The sequence below is a fragment of the Eumetopias jubatus genome, unplaced genomic scaffold (genome assembly GCF_037043125.1).
Source record: "Eumetopias jubatus isolate StellerSeaLion01/CBP00866 unplaced genomic scaffold, mEumJub1_p1.0 scaffold_9, whole genome shotgun sequence".
NCBI classification, from domain to species: domain Eukaryota; kingdom Metazoa; phylum Chordata; class Mammalia; order Carnivora; family Otariidae; genus Eumetopias; species Eumetopias jubatus.
This window is the reverse complement of record NW_028274815.1, coordinates 129,483,523-129,502,295: the sequence shown is the minus strand read 5'-3', so window position 1 is coordinate 129,502,295 and position 18,773 is coordinate 129,483,523. Positions and strand designations below refer to the sequence as shown.

The 18,773-nt window shown below is 45.8% G+C and overlaps 1 protein-coding gene across 1 annotated transcript in view; it reads left to right on the top strand.

Moving 5' to 3' along the window:
- The first annotated feature begins 3,193 nt into the window (after nt 1–3,193).
- Nucleotides 3,194–18,773, top strand: part of UBE2V1 (ubiquitin conjugating enzyme E2 V1) — a 31,823-nt gene continuing 16,243 nt past the window's right edge. The window contains exon 1 of the mRNA XM_028125198.1: nt 3,194–3,265. Within this exon, the coding sequence (XP_027980999.1) occupies nt 3,244–3,265 (22 nt within the window). The 5' untranslated portion in view covers nt 3,194–3,243. The remainder of the gene's footprint in view (nt 3,266–18,773) is intronic.

The following is an 18,773-nucleotide window of genomic DNA, read 5'->3' as shown; positions in this document are numbered from 1 at the left end:
GATAGTACTTAAAAATAATAAAATCCAGAAAGAAAAGAAAGAAAGAAACCTATAGGTAAACAGCCCCAGGATTCCTTCAGCAGCTCCACGCTTTGCTTAAAACCTCCCAGGTTCCACTAGAGGCAACGGAAGTTGCCCCAGGGTTAAGAGAACTGAATTCCAAACCTGATTTTACTCCTTCCTACTCCTTCCTGGTTGTGTGACCCTGGGAAAGCATTCTTTTTTTTTTTTTAAGATTGATTGATTGATTGATTGATTGATTGATTTGAGAGAGAGAATGAGATAGAGAGAGAGCATGAGAGGGGAGAGGGTCAGAGGGAGAAGCAGACTCCCTGCTGAGCAGGGAGCCCGATGTGGGACTCAATTCCGGGACTCCAGGATCATGACCTGAGCCGAAGGCAGTCGCTTAACCAACTGAGCCACCCAGGCGCCCTTGGGAAAGCATTCTAACGCTTCCGAGCCTCAGTCTCCTCATATGACAAGCAGATGATAAAAGCTACTTTGCAGGGGTCACCGAGGATTAAATAATAAGAAATAATAAGAAAAAGAGTAGTTAATACTTATATAGCACTTGCTCTGTGTCAAGGCCTTTTGTAAATTCTTTAGTTCCATTAACCATTTTAATCTTCCCAACAATCCAATAAACAGAACTTAGCCACATCAGCTGAAGCTACCAGCTCCAACGCAAGGCGAAGATGAAGCGCAGGCACCAGAGGAATCCGGCTCTGGGGACTGGCTGTAGACTTCCGAGAGAGGGGGGCGGAGCCTCTCCGAGGGAGCTTTGGCGCGGAGGACCACAACTCCCGATAGGCTCCGCGACGCCGCTGAACTATAATACCCAGCATGTCCCTGGCCGTCAGGCTTAACCTACTCCTCCTGTGAGGTCTTCTGCACGGGAATTTGCTCTCCTGTCAATTTTGCTTGCCAGAAATTCCCTACGAGAACCAAGGAATCTATGCGAGTAAACGCTTAGGAGCATCATGGATAAGTGGCTCGTGTTTTCATCCTCACCGCTCCTCCTGTTAGCTCTGAGTCTGTTTTCTCATCTCTACAATGGGGATATCCCTAGAATTTGCTGCATCCAGTTGTTGTGAGGATTAAAAACTGGGTATGACGGCTTGGTCAATATCAGCTGTTCTAGTGTCCCCTCCTCCCTCTGTACTAAAGGGATTTATCAAAGCATTTTATCTCTCCAGCAACCCCATGAGGTTGATACTTAACTCCTCTTTTCAGGAGGGGGTTACTGATGCCAAGAGAGATTCAAATCTCTTGCCTGAAGTCACACAGCAAAGGGAGTGGTGAAAGAGCACTGGAATCCAGAAAATTTCGCTCCAGAGGTGAGTCCACTTTAGGAGCCCAAATGCTTCCCACTTGCCACCCTACGCTTTACAATGACCCAAAGTCCAGGGCAAATATTTTGTGTTTTTCAAGATAAACTTGAATCACGTGATACACAGGATTTCAAGATGATTCCCTGTTGCCAGTGCTGGGAAGGAGAGACATGTGGCACTTGGAGAGTCAATTATAGCTGAATTGGACCTGGAGAAATCAGGGAAAGCTTCCCTGAGGGGGGAGGCTGGATCTGAGAACTGAAGAGTGGGAATAGCACAGGCAAAAGCCCTGAGGAGGCAGACCCTTGAAAAGGGTCAGTATAGCAGGAGAGGTACAGGCAAGTCCCAGAGGTACAGCCTGTGCCAAGGACGGGGGAAAGAGGCACCCAGCGTGCAAATTTTAGGAAAGTATTCACTTGCAGGATTGTGCAAGTGCAGAGCTGAGACCTAAGAATAAAAGTCTCCTTAAATGAGACTTAAGTGAAAGCCCTAGACACTTCAGTGGCTTCGCTGGTCATGGCCCTAGGTCCATGGCCTTTGGTTAGGGTGGCTATCCACCGTGGTTTGCCCTGAAGAGTCCCGTTGTTCCGGCAAGATTATACTAGGTCTCCTTTCAATTTGATGATTGTTTTTGTTGGATGTTAATTCTATGGCCATGCAACTTGTAGAGTCTGTATTTTATCAAAAGGAAATGGGGAGCCACTGAAAGATTTAACTGAAGGGTGTTTTGAGCAAATTTTGGCTGCCATACAGAGAATGGACCATGGGGGCAAGAATAAAGGCTGCTGGGATCACCCAAGTGGGAGACAAGGGCAGTCTACCCTAAGTGGGAAAAATAGATGGAGCTGAGAAATGCTTAGGAGGCACTGCTGTCAGAACAAGGTGATGCATTGGTTGTGCTGGATGAGGACTTCCCATTTCCTTGTTCCTCTGTACTGAAAATCCCCATCTTTCCTCTGACGGTGTTTAGCTGTGTGACCTTGAGGCAATCCCTTCACCTCTCTCAGCCTGTTTCTACATCCCTATCAGGGCTTCTTCGACCATTTATGATAAAGGATCAGTTCCTTCTTGGATTAACATATATTTGTAAATATGTGTCTGTAGGACCTTTGCACATGCTGTTCCCTCTACCTCCTAATCATGCAGTCTCTCTTGAAATGTGACCACTTTAGGAGGCCCTCCCTTACCACCCCCTGCTGCCCCTTCCCTGGTTTACTCTCTATCCTATCATAGTTATATTCTTTCCTATTTCTTTGTTAACTAGCTCTCTATCTCCAACTGGAATGTAAGCCCGTAAGGGCGGACTTCAGGGATGTATATCCATTCCCAGGACCTAGCACAGCGTCTGGCACAGAGTAGGTCTTAGTATTTCTTTGGAGGAATAAATGGATTATGAGTGAATGAATGAATGAGTGAATGCTTTCCCTGACACCTTAATGCCCCAAAACAAACCTTCTCTGGCTCAGGAGCATCTGGCGTGGGTTCAAATTCTGACTCAGCCACTTAACAGCTAAGTTTAGATAAATCGCTGAACACCCCCCCCCAAGTTTCATTTTTCGCATTAATCCCGACCTGCTAGAGATATTGTGAGGATCCAACTAGAGAGGAAAATGGCCGAAGCAAAACAGATTCTTTTAAGCTTTCTTTTCTTCTGTATCCTTCACAATCGCGTCCTCCCAAGCCTCATCAACCTTGGGAAGGGACATGCAGGTTGCTGGGCCCTCCCGCACGCAAATCATGTTTCCTTCCTCTGAAAAGGCAGGAAAAAAATCTTCCCGGCAACGGGTCGCGCGGTCGGCGGAGCGGGCGTCAGCGGCGGTGTCTGCGCACGCGTGTGCGCCTGCGCAGAAGGGCCAGGGGCCGGCTGGGGGGGGTGAAGAAGGGGCCGGTCTTCCAGCGACAGCGACGCAAGATGGCAGCCACCACGGGCTCGGGTGAGCTGGGGCGCCGGGCCCGGCCGGCCAAGGGGGCGCGGGCTTGGGCCGGGGACCGAGGACCCGCAAAGGTCCTTGCAGCGGGACCAGGGCCTCTGCGCTGCATCTGTTCACTTGGCTCCGCGGTGGCGACCCGGGCCGCCTGAGTGGGGAGGAGGAGCAGGCGGTGGCCGGAAGCACGGGCGGGGGCCGGAGGGGCCTGTGGGCGGCGCGGCGGGGCCCACAGGCTCCCCTGGGCGGTGTGAGGGCCCCGCTGAGAGGAAGGACTGGGCCTCAAGGCATTGATGAGGGGCCGGAGCTAGCGAGGGGCGAGCCTAGAGGCATTCCTGAGGAGACCGAGGCTGGGGGCTTGGGGGAATTCAAGAGGTCTTTTAGGGGATGAGAAGGCTCCCCAAAACGGTTGAGAGTTCTTTACTGAGTGCTAGAAGTCCGAGCCAAGGGGGAGCCTCGGGATGTCCGTTTGGCGGGGACTTCAGAGAATCCCTTAGGATGGATGGGAGAAGAAAACGGGATCTCAAGGGGTGACCGAGGATCCTCCATTGGTTAAGGGGACGGTTCCAGCGTTAGTTTGGGGGATGGGGTTAGCTGAAGAAATCTCTACGCTGATTGGAAAGGGGGCATCTTGGGGTGGCAGGTTTTTGGGGGAAGGGGATAAGTGAGAAGGGAAAAACGATCTCTTGTATTCCAAAGGGAAATGAGCCCGTCATTATCAGGCTTTATTTGAAGAGACATGTTAGGTTTTAGGAGGCAAGCTCTGAGTGGGGTAGTGGTGGAAGCTTTCGATATTAGGTGAAGAACAGGTAAATTGGGAGCCCTGGAGGTGTCTGTCTGGGGCGGGAGGGTCAACTGATGGAAGCTTCATGCAGTGGGTGAGAGTGGGAAAAAGTCCTGTTTCAGAGATGTTTCTTTTAGAGAAGAAAAATCTCCTCTGTTGGGTGAGGGAAGCATAACCTAGAAGTGTCTGTTTTAAGGAGCTTGTCACTCCCTAACATTCCTTTGGATGTTGGTAAAAGATATGTGGGTTCAGCTCGGAAGTTCCCCATTGCGCGGATGAGCATGGGGAGAGGAACAAATGAAATAGAACTCTGGACGACTGTGGGGCAGGAAAGCTGAGCAAACCCCCATTCTCCAGGATTCAGAAGAGGGAATAAGGGAGCTATACTTTGCGGGAGGGGAGTTCTTTCAGGCCCTTGTAGGTTAAGGAAGCAGCATTTATTTTGAGACTTGATTCCTTGTTCTGCACTGCTAAGATGGGCCAGAGGATCAAATCCTGAAGGGTCTGTTTCAGAGTTAACATTCCACAAACGGGCATCAGGAGATGGACTTAGATGGCCTTCTTGAGGGGGTGGGGTAAAGGTTGGCTGGGGGAGGTCCCCCAGAGGGGTTGATAAGGCAAAAGAGATTCTGGAACTGCAAGTTTTGGGGGAAGACTGAGTGTCCCCCTTACGGTGAGGAGGCTGTACCCTGAGGTACCTTGCAGTGATGTTGGCCAAGGAAGTCCTCATGGATAGGGTGATGATGGGTGACCTCTGATGAAGGAAGCAAACAGGGCCACCAGCCTGGGGACTGAAATCCTCTGGCTAGTTAAAGCCATAGCATCAGCACTGTTAGGAGAGGCTTGGTGAACTAAAGGGAACAGGGTGAGGGGAGTCCATCTTTCCAGGATGTTGCTCCTGCAATATCCCAAGGAGCCAGCCTTATCTGCTACAGTGGCAATAGAATTGGCTGTCGGGGATCAGACTAAAGTGACCTCTCACAAGCTGCCTTTTATACTTAAAGTAGTGGGGTCCCCCATGAGGGATAGAAGAGACCACACATCCTTTTCCTAGGTTTTGGTCTTAGCTGGAATAGTGCTGAGTCAATTCATTTTTTAAGATACTGCCACAGAAGAGAGAGGCTGAGTCAGGGCAGACTGCTGTGGGAAACTTCTCCCCATAATAGCACCCCTGTCAGGTTGCTTTGAAGTGGGGGTACAGTGTGCCTGTGGCAGCCAGCATTATGGTCATATTGCAACTCAACCCTGTTTGCAGTCACTTGAGATTGGCTGCCTACAATCTGTTGTAACAGCTACTTAATTCTAACTTCTTGAAGCCCTGCCAATTGATGAGTGCTTCATAAATGCTAATGCGGTCAGATAAAACGTCATCAGCTGCTGTCCAGTGTCAAGAGCACTTGGCATGGTTCAGATAACATAGAACGGGCTTTAAGTTGCTCCAAATAGTGGGCTTCCTAAAGTCCTTTGTCTGTTTATTCAACAGATATTTATTGAAGTCCTGTTATGTCCCATGGTGAATAGTGGACAAGATGGACACAGCCCCTATCCTTGAGGAGCTTCCATTCTAGTCAGGAGGAAAGCCATTAAAGGAATAAATAATTAAGCCAATTTCCGACAGCAGTTAGTGCTACGAAGGAAATTGTGTGATGTGAGTTAGAGTGTGTGCAGTGGTGATCAGGGAAGGCTTCTCTGAGAAGATGGTGGTATTTGAACTGATATCAACGATGGAAGGAGCCAAGCCTGCAGTGTGTATCATGGGCAGTTCGGGTAGGGACAGTGAGTGCAAAGGCCTTGTGGCAGGACCAAGCGTGGTATGTTGAAAGAACAGATTAAAGTCCTTACTGTGCACGAGAGGCTTGTTAAGGAGATGAGTTGGGGAGATATGGCTTTGAATTTTATTCAGTGTGGAGGGAAGCCATCAAAGTGGCTGGTATGAAGTAGGCATTTGGTAAATATTGAATGAATGAGTCTGAAAATAACGGGAATGACAGGGTGCCTGGCTAGCTCAGTTGGTAGAGCATGCAGCTCTCAAACTCAGGGTTGTAAGTGCAAGCCCCACGTTCGGCATGGAGCCTGCTTAAAAAAACAAAGAAAGAAAAAGAGGGGAATGACAAGATCTGACCTGTGCCCCTATGTAGTGAAGGAGTGCAGATTGCTGAGAGTCGAAGCGGAAGGGCCTTAAATGGGTTAAATCGAAATGAATGTTCAAGCCCCTGCTTTCTAACCCTGAGAAGTCTTTGGGGTTGGTCAGGGACCCTGAAGCCTTCCTTAGTCAGGTTTAGAACACGCCACTTGATTAACATGTGCCTCTAGTTGCCGGGAAACAGCTCTGAAGTCTTTGAGTTCCTGTAAAGGGCTGGCCTTCGTTGTTGTTTTGTTTGTTTGTTTAATGGTCACTGCTTTCAACACTTGGGTGCAACACCTTGCTACCTCCCTTGGTTCTGCAGTGCGTGAATTCTGCATAGATCCTAGAGGGTGGACTGTGAGAAGCCCACGAGAATCCCTCAGGGTGCGCTGCTGTGACAGGTGACTTCCTCCTGTCTTGGCCGGGATTGCAGGACCTCAAGCCCTTGGTTGCCAGGTCCTACCTCTCACCCAGCCTCCCACAGGCTTCCCTGACAATTAACCAGAGACCTGAGTGCCAGAAGCATAAGCCCTGGCTGGGCCTGATTTTAAATTTGCGTTCACTGGAGTGGCCTCCTGTACACATTCGGCACATGCACATTTAACCATATGGGCAGTGGAGGTTAAGTAGTCTTCCATTCCATTCAAGGGTGTTCCCAGAGAGCTGGAGATGGGAGATGAGAACCCGTAGTCTGTGAAGTTGGTCTTGTTCCTGTGTGTCTAACCGTGTGAGTGTCTTGTGCTGATTGTAGCCAGCTACCTTTTGTACAACGTGGGCCCTCCGTTCCAGAGAACTGCCTCATGTACTTAGTGCTCAGCGGGAGCAGTCTGCTCCAGTGATGGAGGTTGGTCCACTACCACCTATTGGCCTCTTCAGGGATTCCCAAGGTTAATTTTGATGATTATGATTTTCCCCTTCGTGGTAACTTGCAAACCATGCTTTTCACTTCACCACATTCTCTTTCTCCCTCCCCTTCACTCTCACCTGAATTGTAGCTACAGTACTTTGATAAAAGTGGAATACATCGTGTGAAGTCAGGAATCCTCTATTAAATTCCAAAAGGCCCAGTGAAGTACAGAGCAGTATATTTGGTGAAGTAAACATTTAACACTCTAAAACGCTTTGGAGTTTTCCAGGTAATTTGACTTAATTTAACTTACCTGTTATGTCGTCTCCTCCAACTCTCCACAGCCCAGTGAGCTAACCAGAGGAAGTTTTACTGAGGGAGAAGGGTGGCTGAGTGGTGGCACTCAGACTAGAGCCCAGGGGGATTGACTCCACCTCCCTCTCCAGCCTGCTCCAGTATCTTAGGAAAGAAATGGAAAGGCATGGATTTTTGGCATATGCTCTCCTAGGTGTTGGAGTGTTTAATCATGGTGAGAGAAAGGGCTTTAATGAGAGGGATCTGCCAGCTGTAGCAGGGACCGTTTTTATAGCAGCCCGGGCCACTCTTTGTCTCATTCTGGGTAACCTGCTGTCCAGTGATAGTGAAGTCCATTTTTTTTTTTTAAGATTTTATTTATTTGACAGAGAGGGTACACAAGCAGGGGGAATGGGAGAGGGAGAAGCAGGCTTCTGCGGAGCAGGGAGCCTGATGCGGGGCTCGATCCCAGGACCCTGGAATCATGACCTGAGCCAAAGGCAGACGCTTAACGACTGAGCCACCCAGGCACCCAGTGAAGTCCATTTTTAAGGAAGCTCAGTACTCGCTGGGCTTGGGGCTCTTCGTGTCATTTACAAAGTAGGGCCTTGTCTTCATTTACATGCAAGCCCTTCAGACTTTTTTTTTTTTTTTAAGAGGGTGGGGAAGGGCAGAGGGAGAGAAAGAATCCTAAGCAGGCTCCACACCCAGCACAGAGCCTGACGTGGGCTTGATCGCACAACCTGGAGATCATGACATGAGCTGAAATCAAGAGTCAGATACCCAGCTGACTGAGCCACCCAGGCACCCCCAGACTTTTTTTTTTTTTTTTAAGATTTTATTTATTTATTCGACAGACAGCACAAGCAGGCAGAGTGGCAGGCAGAGGGAGAGGGAGAAGCAGGCCCTCCACGGAGCAGGGAGCCGGACATGGGGCTCGATCCCAGGACCCTGGGATCATGACCTGAGCCGAAGGCAGCCGCTTAACCGACTGAGCCACCCAGACTTCTTTTTAAAGTGCACTTCTAGGGCCTACTATGTGCTAGTCAGTGTATTAGATTCAGTCATATTAAATGATCTCACTCCTCACAGCAGTCCTTCAAGACAGGCATCTGTCGTGAAGGTGAGAAACTGAGGTGCAGGTCCAGTGACTTGTGGAGCTAGGGTGCAGAACAGTTCTGCTCCAGGGCATGTGCTCTTGGCCCCATTATCATTCTTCTAGCCCCCATTGCCTTCTCTCCAGCTAGGCATCTCACATTTCTTCAGCCTCTGGCAGGTCTGTTGACATTTCTGACTTGGCCAATTAGTTCTTTCACAGGTGGATAGTCAGGGCCCTTGGGTAGGGTCCTTTCCTCATCCTCACATCCACCCATCACAAGTCCAGTAGGTATAACCCAACAAAAGATGCTAAATCCTCCTCTCCATCTCCACTGTTGTCATTCCTGCCGAACCAGAACCATCTCTCGTCTGAAAGACTGCAGAAGCCAGCTTCCAGTTTTACCCTTTTCCAGTTTGTTCTCTAGAGGAAGCACAATGATCTTTTGCACAATGATCTTTTGCAGACTGAAAACAGAAACTACCACTCCACTGCAGAAAGCCCTTAGAATGAAATCTCCTTGCACTTTGAATCAAATCATTCTCTTTTCTGGGGCCCAGAAGGCCCTCTGTGGTCTTGGTCCTGCCCGCCCCCTAACCTCACATGGTATCACACACACCTCTGCTCCTGCCCTAACCCCCTTGGGAATGATCTGCCTCCCATTCTTAAGGTCTCTGCTCTGCAGAAAGGACATCCCTGACCACCCCATTCAGTATAGTCTTCTGTCATTATTACATCTCTTTTCTGTTCTCTTCTAAAGCACTCACCTTATCTGAAGTTTTCTTACTTGCTTTCTTGCATGTTTTCTGTGCTTTTCCACAAAGGCAGGATTCTTTCACGTTCTCCACTGTTATGTCGTAGCACCCTGCACAATTCCTAACGTAGTAGGTGCTCAGTAAATATTTGTTGACTTTCTCGCCTTTTTTTTTTTTTGATGTAGCCAAATATATAAATTTGACACATTTGGAGAAACAGTGTGTCTGATAAGGCAGAAGCAAAAGTGACTCTTCAGCTTTTCAAAAAGGAAAGCTCTTGTCCTGATTGGTTGGTATTTCTAGAGGGACTTTAGCTAGACTTAACTCTGTCCTCTCCTTCCCTAACTGTCCTGATACACTTCCCACATCTTATTCTTTGTCTCCACCTGTCAGAGTAAATCTGGTCCTTGTCCTTGGTCACTCTAGTGTCAGAGAAACCCAACATCTCGCATTTTGTCATCAGCTCTTGTTGTCCCATCGTCTGGGCTGTAAAGACGGATTGCCACTGTTTCTTCCCCAAGATCAGCAGCTCTTAAACTAGTGTCCAAATTCCAGGATTGCTTGTTCAATTGCTGGTCTCCACCCTTAGAGTTCCAGAGTTAGTAGTTCTGTAGTGTGTTGGGGTATTCTGGGATGGGGCCTGTGAATTTACATTTCTAGTAAGTTTCCAGGTGATGTGTAGGCTGTAGATCTGGGGACCATCCTTGGAGGATGATTGCTGTAGAGGAGAGAACAGTTCTGCTCCTCTGGGCAGGCACTAACTACACAGCCAGACTGCGCTTGCCAGTTGCTCAGGAATAAAAGTTACTTGCCCCTGACTTTATATCTGCTTTTCAGGAACATTGAAGCTGGTGCATCACCATCCAGGTCTCCTTATTTTCCAGAACGGGAGTAGCACCAGACTCCTAGTTTATTTAGTTCACTGTCTTCCTTAAATGGGCAACCAAACCAGTTTTAATTGGCAACTTTCTTTTCAGGAGAAAACCTGTGAGGCTCAGCCATGCCAGGGTTTTCCAGGATTGGCGTGCTATAGTAGCTGCTGCTTTGTGGCCAGGACTTTCCCAAAAGGTGTTTTAAAGGGCTTCAAATCCATTTTGTACCACAGATACTTTAATATGTTGCTGTGTTTCAGATTACTGCATTGAATGTTTTACTATGACATGGTGTAAGACCCTGTCAGATATTCATGCTTTTTCAACCTGGTTGTCATATTTTTTTTTGTAATATCCTGCAGCTGCTGACTTTTCAGGTTATATTTAGCCAGAAGAAAAACTGGCTGACTTTTGATACTAACACAGATCCAGGAAAAATCTTTCTGGAAAGAATTCTGAAGTAACAGGACAAATATTTTCTTTTAAAAAATCTTGGACTACTGTGATATTTTAGCACCTTGGTGAAGTTATCTTAACATTTGCATAGTTAACTTTTCAGTAGTTTATTAAGATGAGCAAGAGTTCATTTTTACATCCTCTGTATTGTCCCTTGAAGCTGCTTCTCCAGTTGCCTTTTGGTGTCAGATTCACACACAAATATTAGGAATCTTAAAATTGAGGTTGATTCAGTGGATTAAAGTGCCATAGGGATTAAACATACATTGGAGTATTCTTAAGTTTTTCTGACCTGTTGTGTTTCTGTTCTTTGGCATGTGTGGATTTAAGTTTTAAATATATTCACTGAAATCTTTTGTTAAAATTAATGTATCATGATTTTAAGCTTATGCTTTCCATTCAGGTGGGATGATGTCCTAACTTGTGACTGATACAAGGTCTGTAGAATCTCTGAACTCCACTAATACATATTTTTTAAAGATTTTATTTTTAAGTAATCTCTACACCCAATGTGGGGCTCAAATTTACAACCCCGAGATCAAGAGTCTCACACACTCCACCTACTGAGCCAGCCAGGTGCCCCTGAACTCCACCAATATTTGGATTTGTGTCCCTGTATAGACCCTGAAGTTCTAGCACTAGGATGTAGTCAGGCTATTTGGAGTTAAATGCGCTTGCTTTGTAGAAAATACTGATGTATTAACTTTGTATACAGTTTCTAAATGGTGTAGAATATCAGTAACATGCTTTCATATATATTTCGTAAAACAAAGGTCATCTTGTAGTGAAGAATCCTTTGGCTTGTGTGATTTGAGTAAAAAACCAGTTTTCCATCATTTAAAAAAATGTAGATTTCCCTGAAAGTCTCTATCGTACTTGATTAAAAAGATAAAACTAGTTACCAGTTTTTAATGATCTCAAAATAAAAGACATTAGGTTTCTCAGTTACATGGTATCAGTGTTCAGTGTTTTGGCCACAGTAGACCATGTTAGAGTTTATAGTAGGAAAGGAAGAGCTAGTGCTGTGTCTCCTGTCAGGAAACATTTATTGAGCACCATTGTATGCCAGGTAACACACCAGATTCTGGGGAGGCAGGATTGAATGAGTCACAGCTCTAGCTCGAGAAGCTCCGAGAGTGAGTCAGATGATAAAAAGGAAAGAAAATAAAATGTAAAGAGAAAGAAAAGGTCCAGCACAGACACTGGGTAAGGGTAAAGGGATGTCGGGAAGGAGCGCTCTGAGAAGACCTCTGTAGACTGCGTGGCTTCTAAATTAAGATTTCTACTTCTTCTCAAGATCATTCCGAATTCAGTGTATAACTTTCCTTCAGCTACTTAAAATCCATACTTTGATAATCTTTTTAATATTAAGGCTTTCTCTTAATAGTGCTATGAATGTTTCCATGCTTTATTTTCAGAAATAAACCAGAGTTAGAATTTTGTGACATGGAGCATTATTCGTTCTGAAATAAGATCCCTTGCTAACACCCAGGCACCCATTCAGTCAACAAGCATTTGAGCACATACTCTGGCAAAGCACTCCTTGAGGGGTTGAAGATTTAGCAGTGAACAAAAGAGATGAAGTTTTACTCTCACAGAGCTTATTTATGGTCAGATGGGAGAGACAGTAAACAGCTAATGAATTAGGAATGAATATATTTAAAATGTCAAGTGGTAACCAATGCCGTGAAGAAAAACAAAGCAAGATAAGGGAATGGGAAGTTCAACCTTAGTGAGGAATAAGAGAGTCAGCCTACCAGCCATTCAGAGAATCCCAGGGTGAGGCAGAAAGTGAAGTTGCCAGTTCCTTCAGGAACTGAAGGAAGGTGGGTATGGCTGAGGGAGGACAGGGAGCAAAGGAGTGGGTGGCAGGGAATGCTGGAGACACAGATGGTGCTCAGGAGGCACCCTGAGCCTCCTGAGTCAGGTGTGTGCTGGGCCAGGGGAGGGCTGAGAGAGTGACAGGAGCGAACTTACTTTAAAAAGCTCACCCTGGAGACTAGACTGTAGGTGTAGACCAGTAGGCTGAGCAACCTGTGGGGATGCTGAGGGAGCATGGACGACAGGGATCACAGTGGACATGGCAAAAATGACCATATTTGGAATATGTTTGGAAATGGACTGAGTATGGGGTGTAAGGGAAAGATTTCTCATCTTGACTCCAAGATATTTGGCCAGAGCAATCTGGTAAATGTTTGTGCCATATACTGAGATTGGGGTGTGGGTGGTTTTGGTAGTTTGTTTTTTTTTTTTTTTTTTTTTTTTTTTTTGAGGAATACAAAGGAGTTCTGTTTGGAAGTGTTTTAAGTTGGAGAGGCCTCATAAGCCTCTAAACTGAGATGTCACGGAGACAGTTAATTGGAAATGTAAATTGTAAAGTCACTACCAGCCTCCTAGGTCTCGGTAAAATCGCTTGGGGATGGGGAGTAGAATAGACAGAAAAGGGAAGGTGTGGGGACTGCCCTGAGGCCAGGCAGTCGATATTTGGAGGTCAGGGAGGGGAGGCCAAGGAGCCAGTGAGGTACGAAGAGAACCTGAGGCTCAGGGAAGCCCCTGGAGTTGCCACTGGAGCTCTGGGGTGGGGGCTGAAATCTGCCCCAGGATTTGGCTAGAGGGTGCCCCTGGTGCCCCTGGCCAGAGCTGTTCTGGTGAGTGACTAGACAGAAGGGCTGATGAGGATAGGTGCAGGTAAGGTGGGGAATGACAGACAAGGAGTCTAGACGACCCCTCGGAGGGTTTTTTGCTAAGAAGGAACAAAGAAATGAGATGGTAGCTGGAAGGGGTATGGGATCAGGTGAGGGGTTTGGGTTTTTATTTTATGGTGGGTGATACAATGTGCTAATGAAAGTGATTCGATAGAAACATTACTCTGCCAGGTATTACACACAGTGCTTTACAGGTTTTATCTCATCGATTCTTCTTTGCCCTCCATAGTGTCAGGGAGTGATGGTATCTCTGTCTCGAGGCTCAAGGTAGCTGGTACAGTCACACAGCTAGATTGCTAGGAGACTGCGGAGCCAGGACTTGATCCCAGATCTTGCTCTTAATCCTCTGTGGAGAGATTATAGAATTTTCTCTAGAGTGCACTCTGATTCTTTTTTGTGGGAGATAACTTAGCCACTGCTCTGATGAGCATTTAAAAAATGGAATGGGGGCGCCTGGGTGGCTCAGTTGGTTAAGCGACTGCCTTCCGCTCAGGTCATGATCCCGGAGTCCTGGGATCGAGTCCCACATCAGGCTCCCGGCTCAGAGGGGACCCTGCTTCTCCCTCTGACCCTCTCCCCTCTCATGCTGTTTCTCTCTCTCTCTCTCTCTCTCTCTCCCCCCCCCCCTCTCTCAAATAAATAAATAAATAAAATCTTTAAAAAAAAATAAATGGAATGGGGCGCCTGGCTGGCTCAGGTACAGCATGCAACTCTTGATCTTACAGTTGCAAGTTCAAGCCCTACGTTGGGTGTAGAGATTATTTAAAAATAGAATCTTGGGGCGCCTGGGTGGCTTAGTCGTTAAGCGTCTGCCTTCGGCTCAGGCCATGGTCCCAGGGTCCTGGGATCGAGCCCCACGTCGGGCTCCCTGCTCCGCGGGAAGCCTGCTTCTCCCTCTCCCACTCCCCCTGCTTGTGTTCCCTCTCACGCTGTGTCTCTTTGTCAAATAAATAAAATTTTTTAAAAATAAATAAATAAAACTAGAATCCTAAAAAAATAAATAACAGAATGGTAGACCAGGTACCCTCATGATTGTATGTTTGTGACATCTAAGGATCATTATACCATACAAGGAAGCATGGGTGGCCTTGTGCTTTTCTTTGGGCTGGGAGGGGCAGAGTGAGCACACAGGAGAGAGAGAGAGAGAGAGAGAGAGAGAGAGAAAATCTTAAGCAGGCTTCATGTGCACAATGCAGAGCCAGACACAGGGCTAGATCTCAAGACCCTGAGATCATGACCTGAGCTGAAATCAAGAATCAGGCGCTTAACTGATTGAGCTACCCAGGCACCTGTGTGCTTATCTTTATAAAATGGGGTTTGCATGCCTTTTTATCCTCTTCCCCCACCTCCAGTTTTGGATTTTTCAACAAATACTTATGTAAAGTCTGCTGTGTACAGGCCAGTTGTTTTTATGTCACATTGTAAGAATGGGAACCACTGCCGCAGTCATGCAAATTAATATGTGCTGCCTTAAATCTCTTAACATTCCCATTTAAGATTTTTTTTTAATTTGACAGAGCACAAGCACACACAAGCAGGGGAAGGTCAGGCAGAGGAAGAGGGAGAAGCAGGCTCCCCGCAGAGCAGGGAGCCTTATGTGGGGCTCGATCCAGGGCCCTGGGATCATGACCTGAGCTGAAGGCAGACGCTTAACTGACTGAGCCACCCAGGCGCCCCTCTTAACATTCCTTCGGTTTCCCATCCCTTGGCCCCTTGATAAGATGTTCTGCCACAATACTTGCTCTAAGCAAATGCTTCTGGCTTTGCATCCTGAGACATTGATGGTTGCATATCCCTAACCTGGCCTCTCATCCTTCCCAGCCCACCCTGAACATTATTCAGGAGAGTCACCTTATCTCTCATCCTACTTGGAGCCTTCTGCGGCTCCTGCCTAGTGACCCTGGGATTAAAGTCCTGTTCCTCTTGGTAGCATGGCTCCACCTCTTTAGCTTTCATCAAATTCAGAGGGGTCTAGGACCCTCACAAAGGTTAAGAAACATTGTCCTGTGATAGGTTATGTTTCTCTCATCCAGTTTTGATACTGTTCTGTTCTGTTGAGCGTTGTGTGTGTGTATCTTTTCTTTTCTTTTTTTTTTTTTTTTAAGATCTTATTTATTTATTTGACAGAGACACAGCGAGAGAGGGAACACAAGCAGGGGGAGTGGGAGAGGGAGAAGCAGGCTTCCCGCCGAGCAGGGAGCCCGATGCGGGGCTCGATCCCAGGACCCTAGGATCATGACCTGAGCCGAAGGCAGATGCTTAACGCCTAAGCCCCCCAGGCGCCCCTGTATCTTGTTTTCATAGTGAGACTTTATACCCCAGTTGGGAGACTCCTGTTTTTCTTTCACAGCCCCTCAAAGGTCTAGCATGGTATTGGATAAGTGTTAGGTATTATTGCACAGAAAGAAGTTGTGTACGTATATGTTACTGACAAATTTATGTGTAGGGAAATTTTGACAAGCAGGTAAAAAGCCTAGCAAACATTTTTTTTTTTTCAAAGATTTTACTTATTTATTTCAAAGAGAGAACAAGCAGAGGGAGAGAGAGAAGCAGGCTCCCCGCTGAGCAGGGCGCCGGAAGGAAGGAAGCGGGGACTCAATCCCAGGATCCTGGGATTACAACCTGAGCCAAAGGCAGACGCTTAACCGACTCACTACCCAGGCATCCCTCCTAGCAAACTTTTTTAAATTGCAGTCCTGAAATATGTGGATTTTTTGCTTGGAAGTGTGGAGTGAGAGTTTTACACACATTAAACATGGTGTACCCCAGAATGGTGCCTTACCAAAGAGAGTTCAGTAAACCAGTTAACTAGGTGCTAACTAGCCACTTTTGTGTAAATATCAGAAAAAAAACTAAATGAATCACGCTATAATTTTATAATTCCCTGACCTCTGCTAGCTGTTATTATTCTCCAGACTCTGCTTTTAGTCAGTTTTTGAGTAAAAATAAAAGTTTATGTCTTAGTAAATATGAATTCCAAGTGACGGTTCCCTTTTAAAGCTATTGAGTTTGTGGACTTAAACTCTTCAATGTTTAGCTAAATAAAGGTTAACAGAGTACTTAACCACCCAATGCCAGATTAGCACAGTGTTTATCAGTCTTTACTTACCCTTTTGACAGAACAAAGGGTTTTAAATACTTTCTGAGGTGAATCTAGGATGTTAGGGATCAAAGAGATTCTTGAGAACAGTTAGGTGTCCCCACATGTACAGTGGTGGTCCATAAGCAGAACTTGACCCACAGATACTTGGTTAGACCAAAGGAGTGACTGTCCCCTTTGAAAAGGACATGTATTTCTCCAGCTCACCTCAGTTCTTAACACTCCCTATTTTAAGCCAGACATTAAAGAAAATTTGTAAAGCCATCCTACTCTTCTCACGAATTTTCTTTTCTTTGGAAACTAGTTACCTCATAAGATATGTTATTTATCTCAACAGGTGATGATTTGTTGTAGTTAGTTTTAAATGAATTAAATATTTTTAAATTTCTCAGTTTTGATTTCTGATTTGGCAGATATCAATAGCTGTAACCCACGTAGACAAAGTCTCTTTGAAGTCTTCAGTAATTTTTAAGAGAGTATAAAGGGGTCTTAAGACCAAAAAACTTGAGAACTGCTGTTCAAATGGAATGAATGCTTATTGTAATTCATCAATATATGGTATAGTTATTCTGATATTTATATATATGTTCCAACTCCCGCTTAGAATATTTTTTGACTACCTAATAGACATTAGCCAATCCTAAGTTTTTTATTTTTTTAAACAGGCTCCACGCCCAGCGTGGGGCCCAACACAGGGCTTGAACTCACGACCCTGAGATCAAGACCTGAGCTGAGATCAAGAGTTGGATGCTTAACCAACTGAGCCACCCAGGCGCGCCTTAAACTGTTTCTGAATCCTGTTTTATAACTTGAATCAAATTGAATGATCCTATAATGTCAGTACTGCAAGAACTGTACACTGCTTTGTCCTGTGTGATGCTCTTTGACTGTTCCAAATGCTAACCTAAAATAAGTTGAACTGATTCTTTATTTCTTGGGGGTTCACTTGTGTACATGGGCTTTAACTGAATGTCTAATCCAATAGAAATGTCTGTTGGAAGTATAGGATTAAATAATAGGATATTTTTCCCCATTTCACAAGTAGAAATCAAACATCAGAAAAATATAACTTGAGGGGCACCTTGGTGGCTCAGTTGTTAAGCATCTACCTTCGGCTCAGGTCATGATCCCAGGGTCCTGGGATCGAGCCCTGTGTCGGGCTCCCTGCTCAGTGGGAAGCCTGCTTCTCCCTCTCCCACCCCCTCTGCTTGTATTCCTGCTCTCGCTGTCTCTCTCTCTCTGTCAAATAAATACAAAATCTTAAAAAATATATATATACATATATAAAACTTGAATTCACTATTTGAAACTAATACAATGAGCTTGTGATCTTTGGATTAGGATTCCCTAATCAGATCTGGTTGTTAATGAAGAGGTAGTGTTTCCAGCCACAAAGTTTTGCTAAAATTTACAAGAGAAATAGTCATATCAGAAATAGTTAATCCAGCCTGATTTAAATACCTGACACAAGAAGGCACATTTTTCATCTTTCCAAAAAGAGCAACTTCAAATAGAGGTCACACACATAGCTTCCATTCAGTAATGAAGGGCTTAGCTGTGGCAACCGTTGTACTTTGCCATTGTGCATTTGTCTTGAACAAGTTTTAACAATATTAAAAAACATGGATCACTTACTTAAAATTAGTCACTTAGGGAAAACCATTAAGTGAGATTCCTACTCATATGAGTGAGGCCCTGAGAAGGTAAGGGAGCTTGATGGGTATCTGGGGGAAGAGTGTCCCAGGCAAAGGGAACAGCAAATGTGAAAGCCCAGACGTAGGACCTTGTCTAGAGTATAGTTGGCATAGTTCCTAAGTGTTCTGTTTTGCAAATACTGAGATCATGTAAAAGAAATCAGAAAAATACAGAAAAGGTAGGGGATGGGGATTAGAGTACACTTACCATGATGAAAAAAATAAAATGATTTAAAAAAGAAAATACAGGAAAGGGGTTGGAATCACCCATAATCCTTGCACCTGGAGATAACCGCTGTTACTGTCTTGGTCTCTAACCTTTTCAACTTTGTTAAGCTTCTTTTAAAATGTCACCTAGCATCTGTGTTAGTTTCCTAGGGCTGCTGTAACAGTACCACACACACACAGGAATTTATTTGCTTACGGCTCTGGAGGCTAGAAGTCCAAGCTCAAGGTGTCAACAGGTTTATTTCTTCTGAAGCCTCTCTCCTTGGCTTGCAGAGGACTGCCCTCCCCCTGTGTCCTTACGCAGTCTTTCTCCATGCACTCGTGCATCCCTGTTGTTTCTTTGTGTGTCTAAATTTCCTCTTATAAGGACACCAGTCAAATTGGATTAGGGCTCATCCTAATGGACTCATTTTATTTTTCACTTATATATGTGTGTGTGTGTATTGTTGGGTTTTTTTTAGAAAGCATGCACACGGGCGGGGTGGGGAGGAGGGTAGAGGGAGAATCCCAAGCAAGCTCCCCGCCCAGCGAGGAGCCCCACATAGAGCTCGATCCCACGAC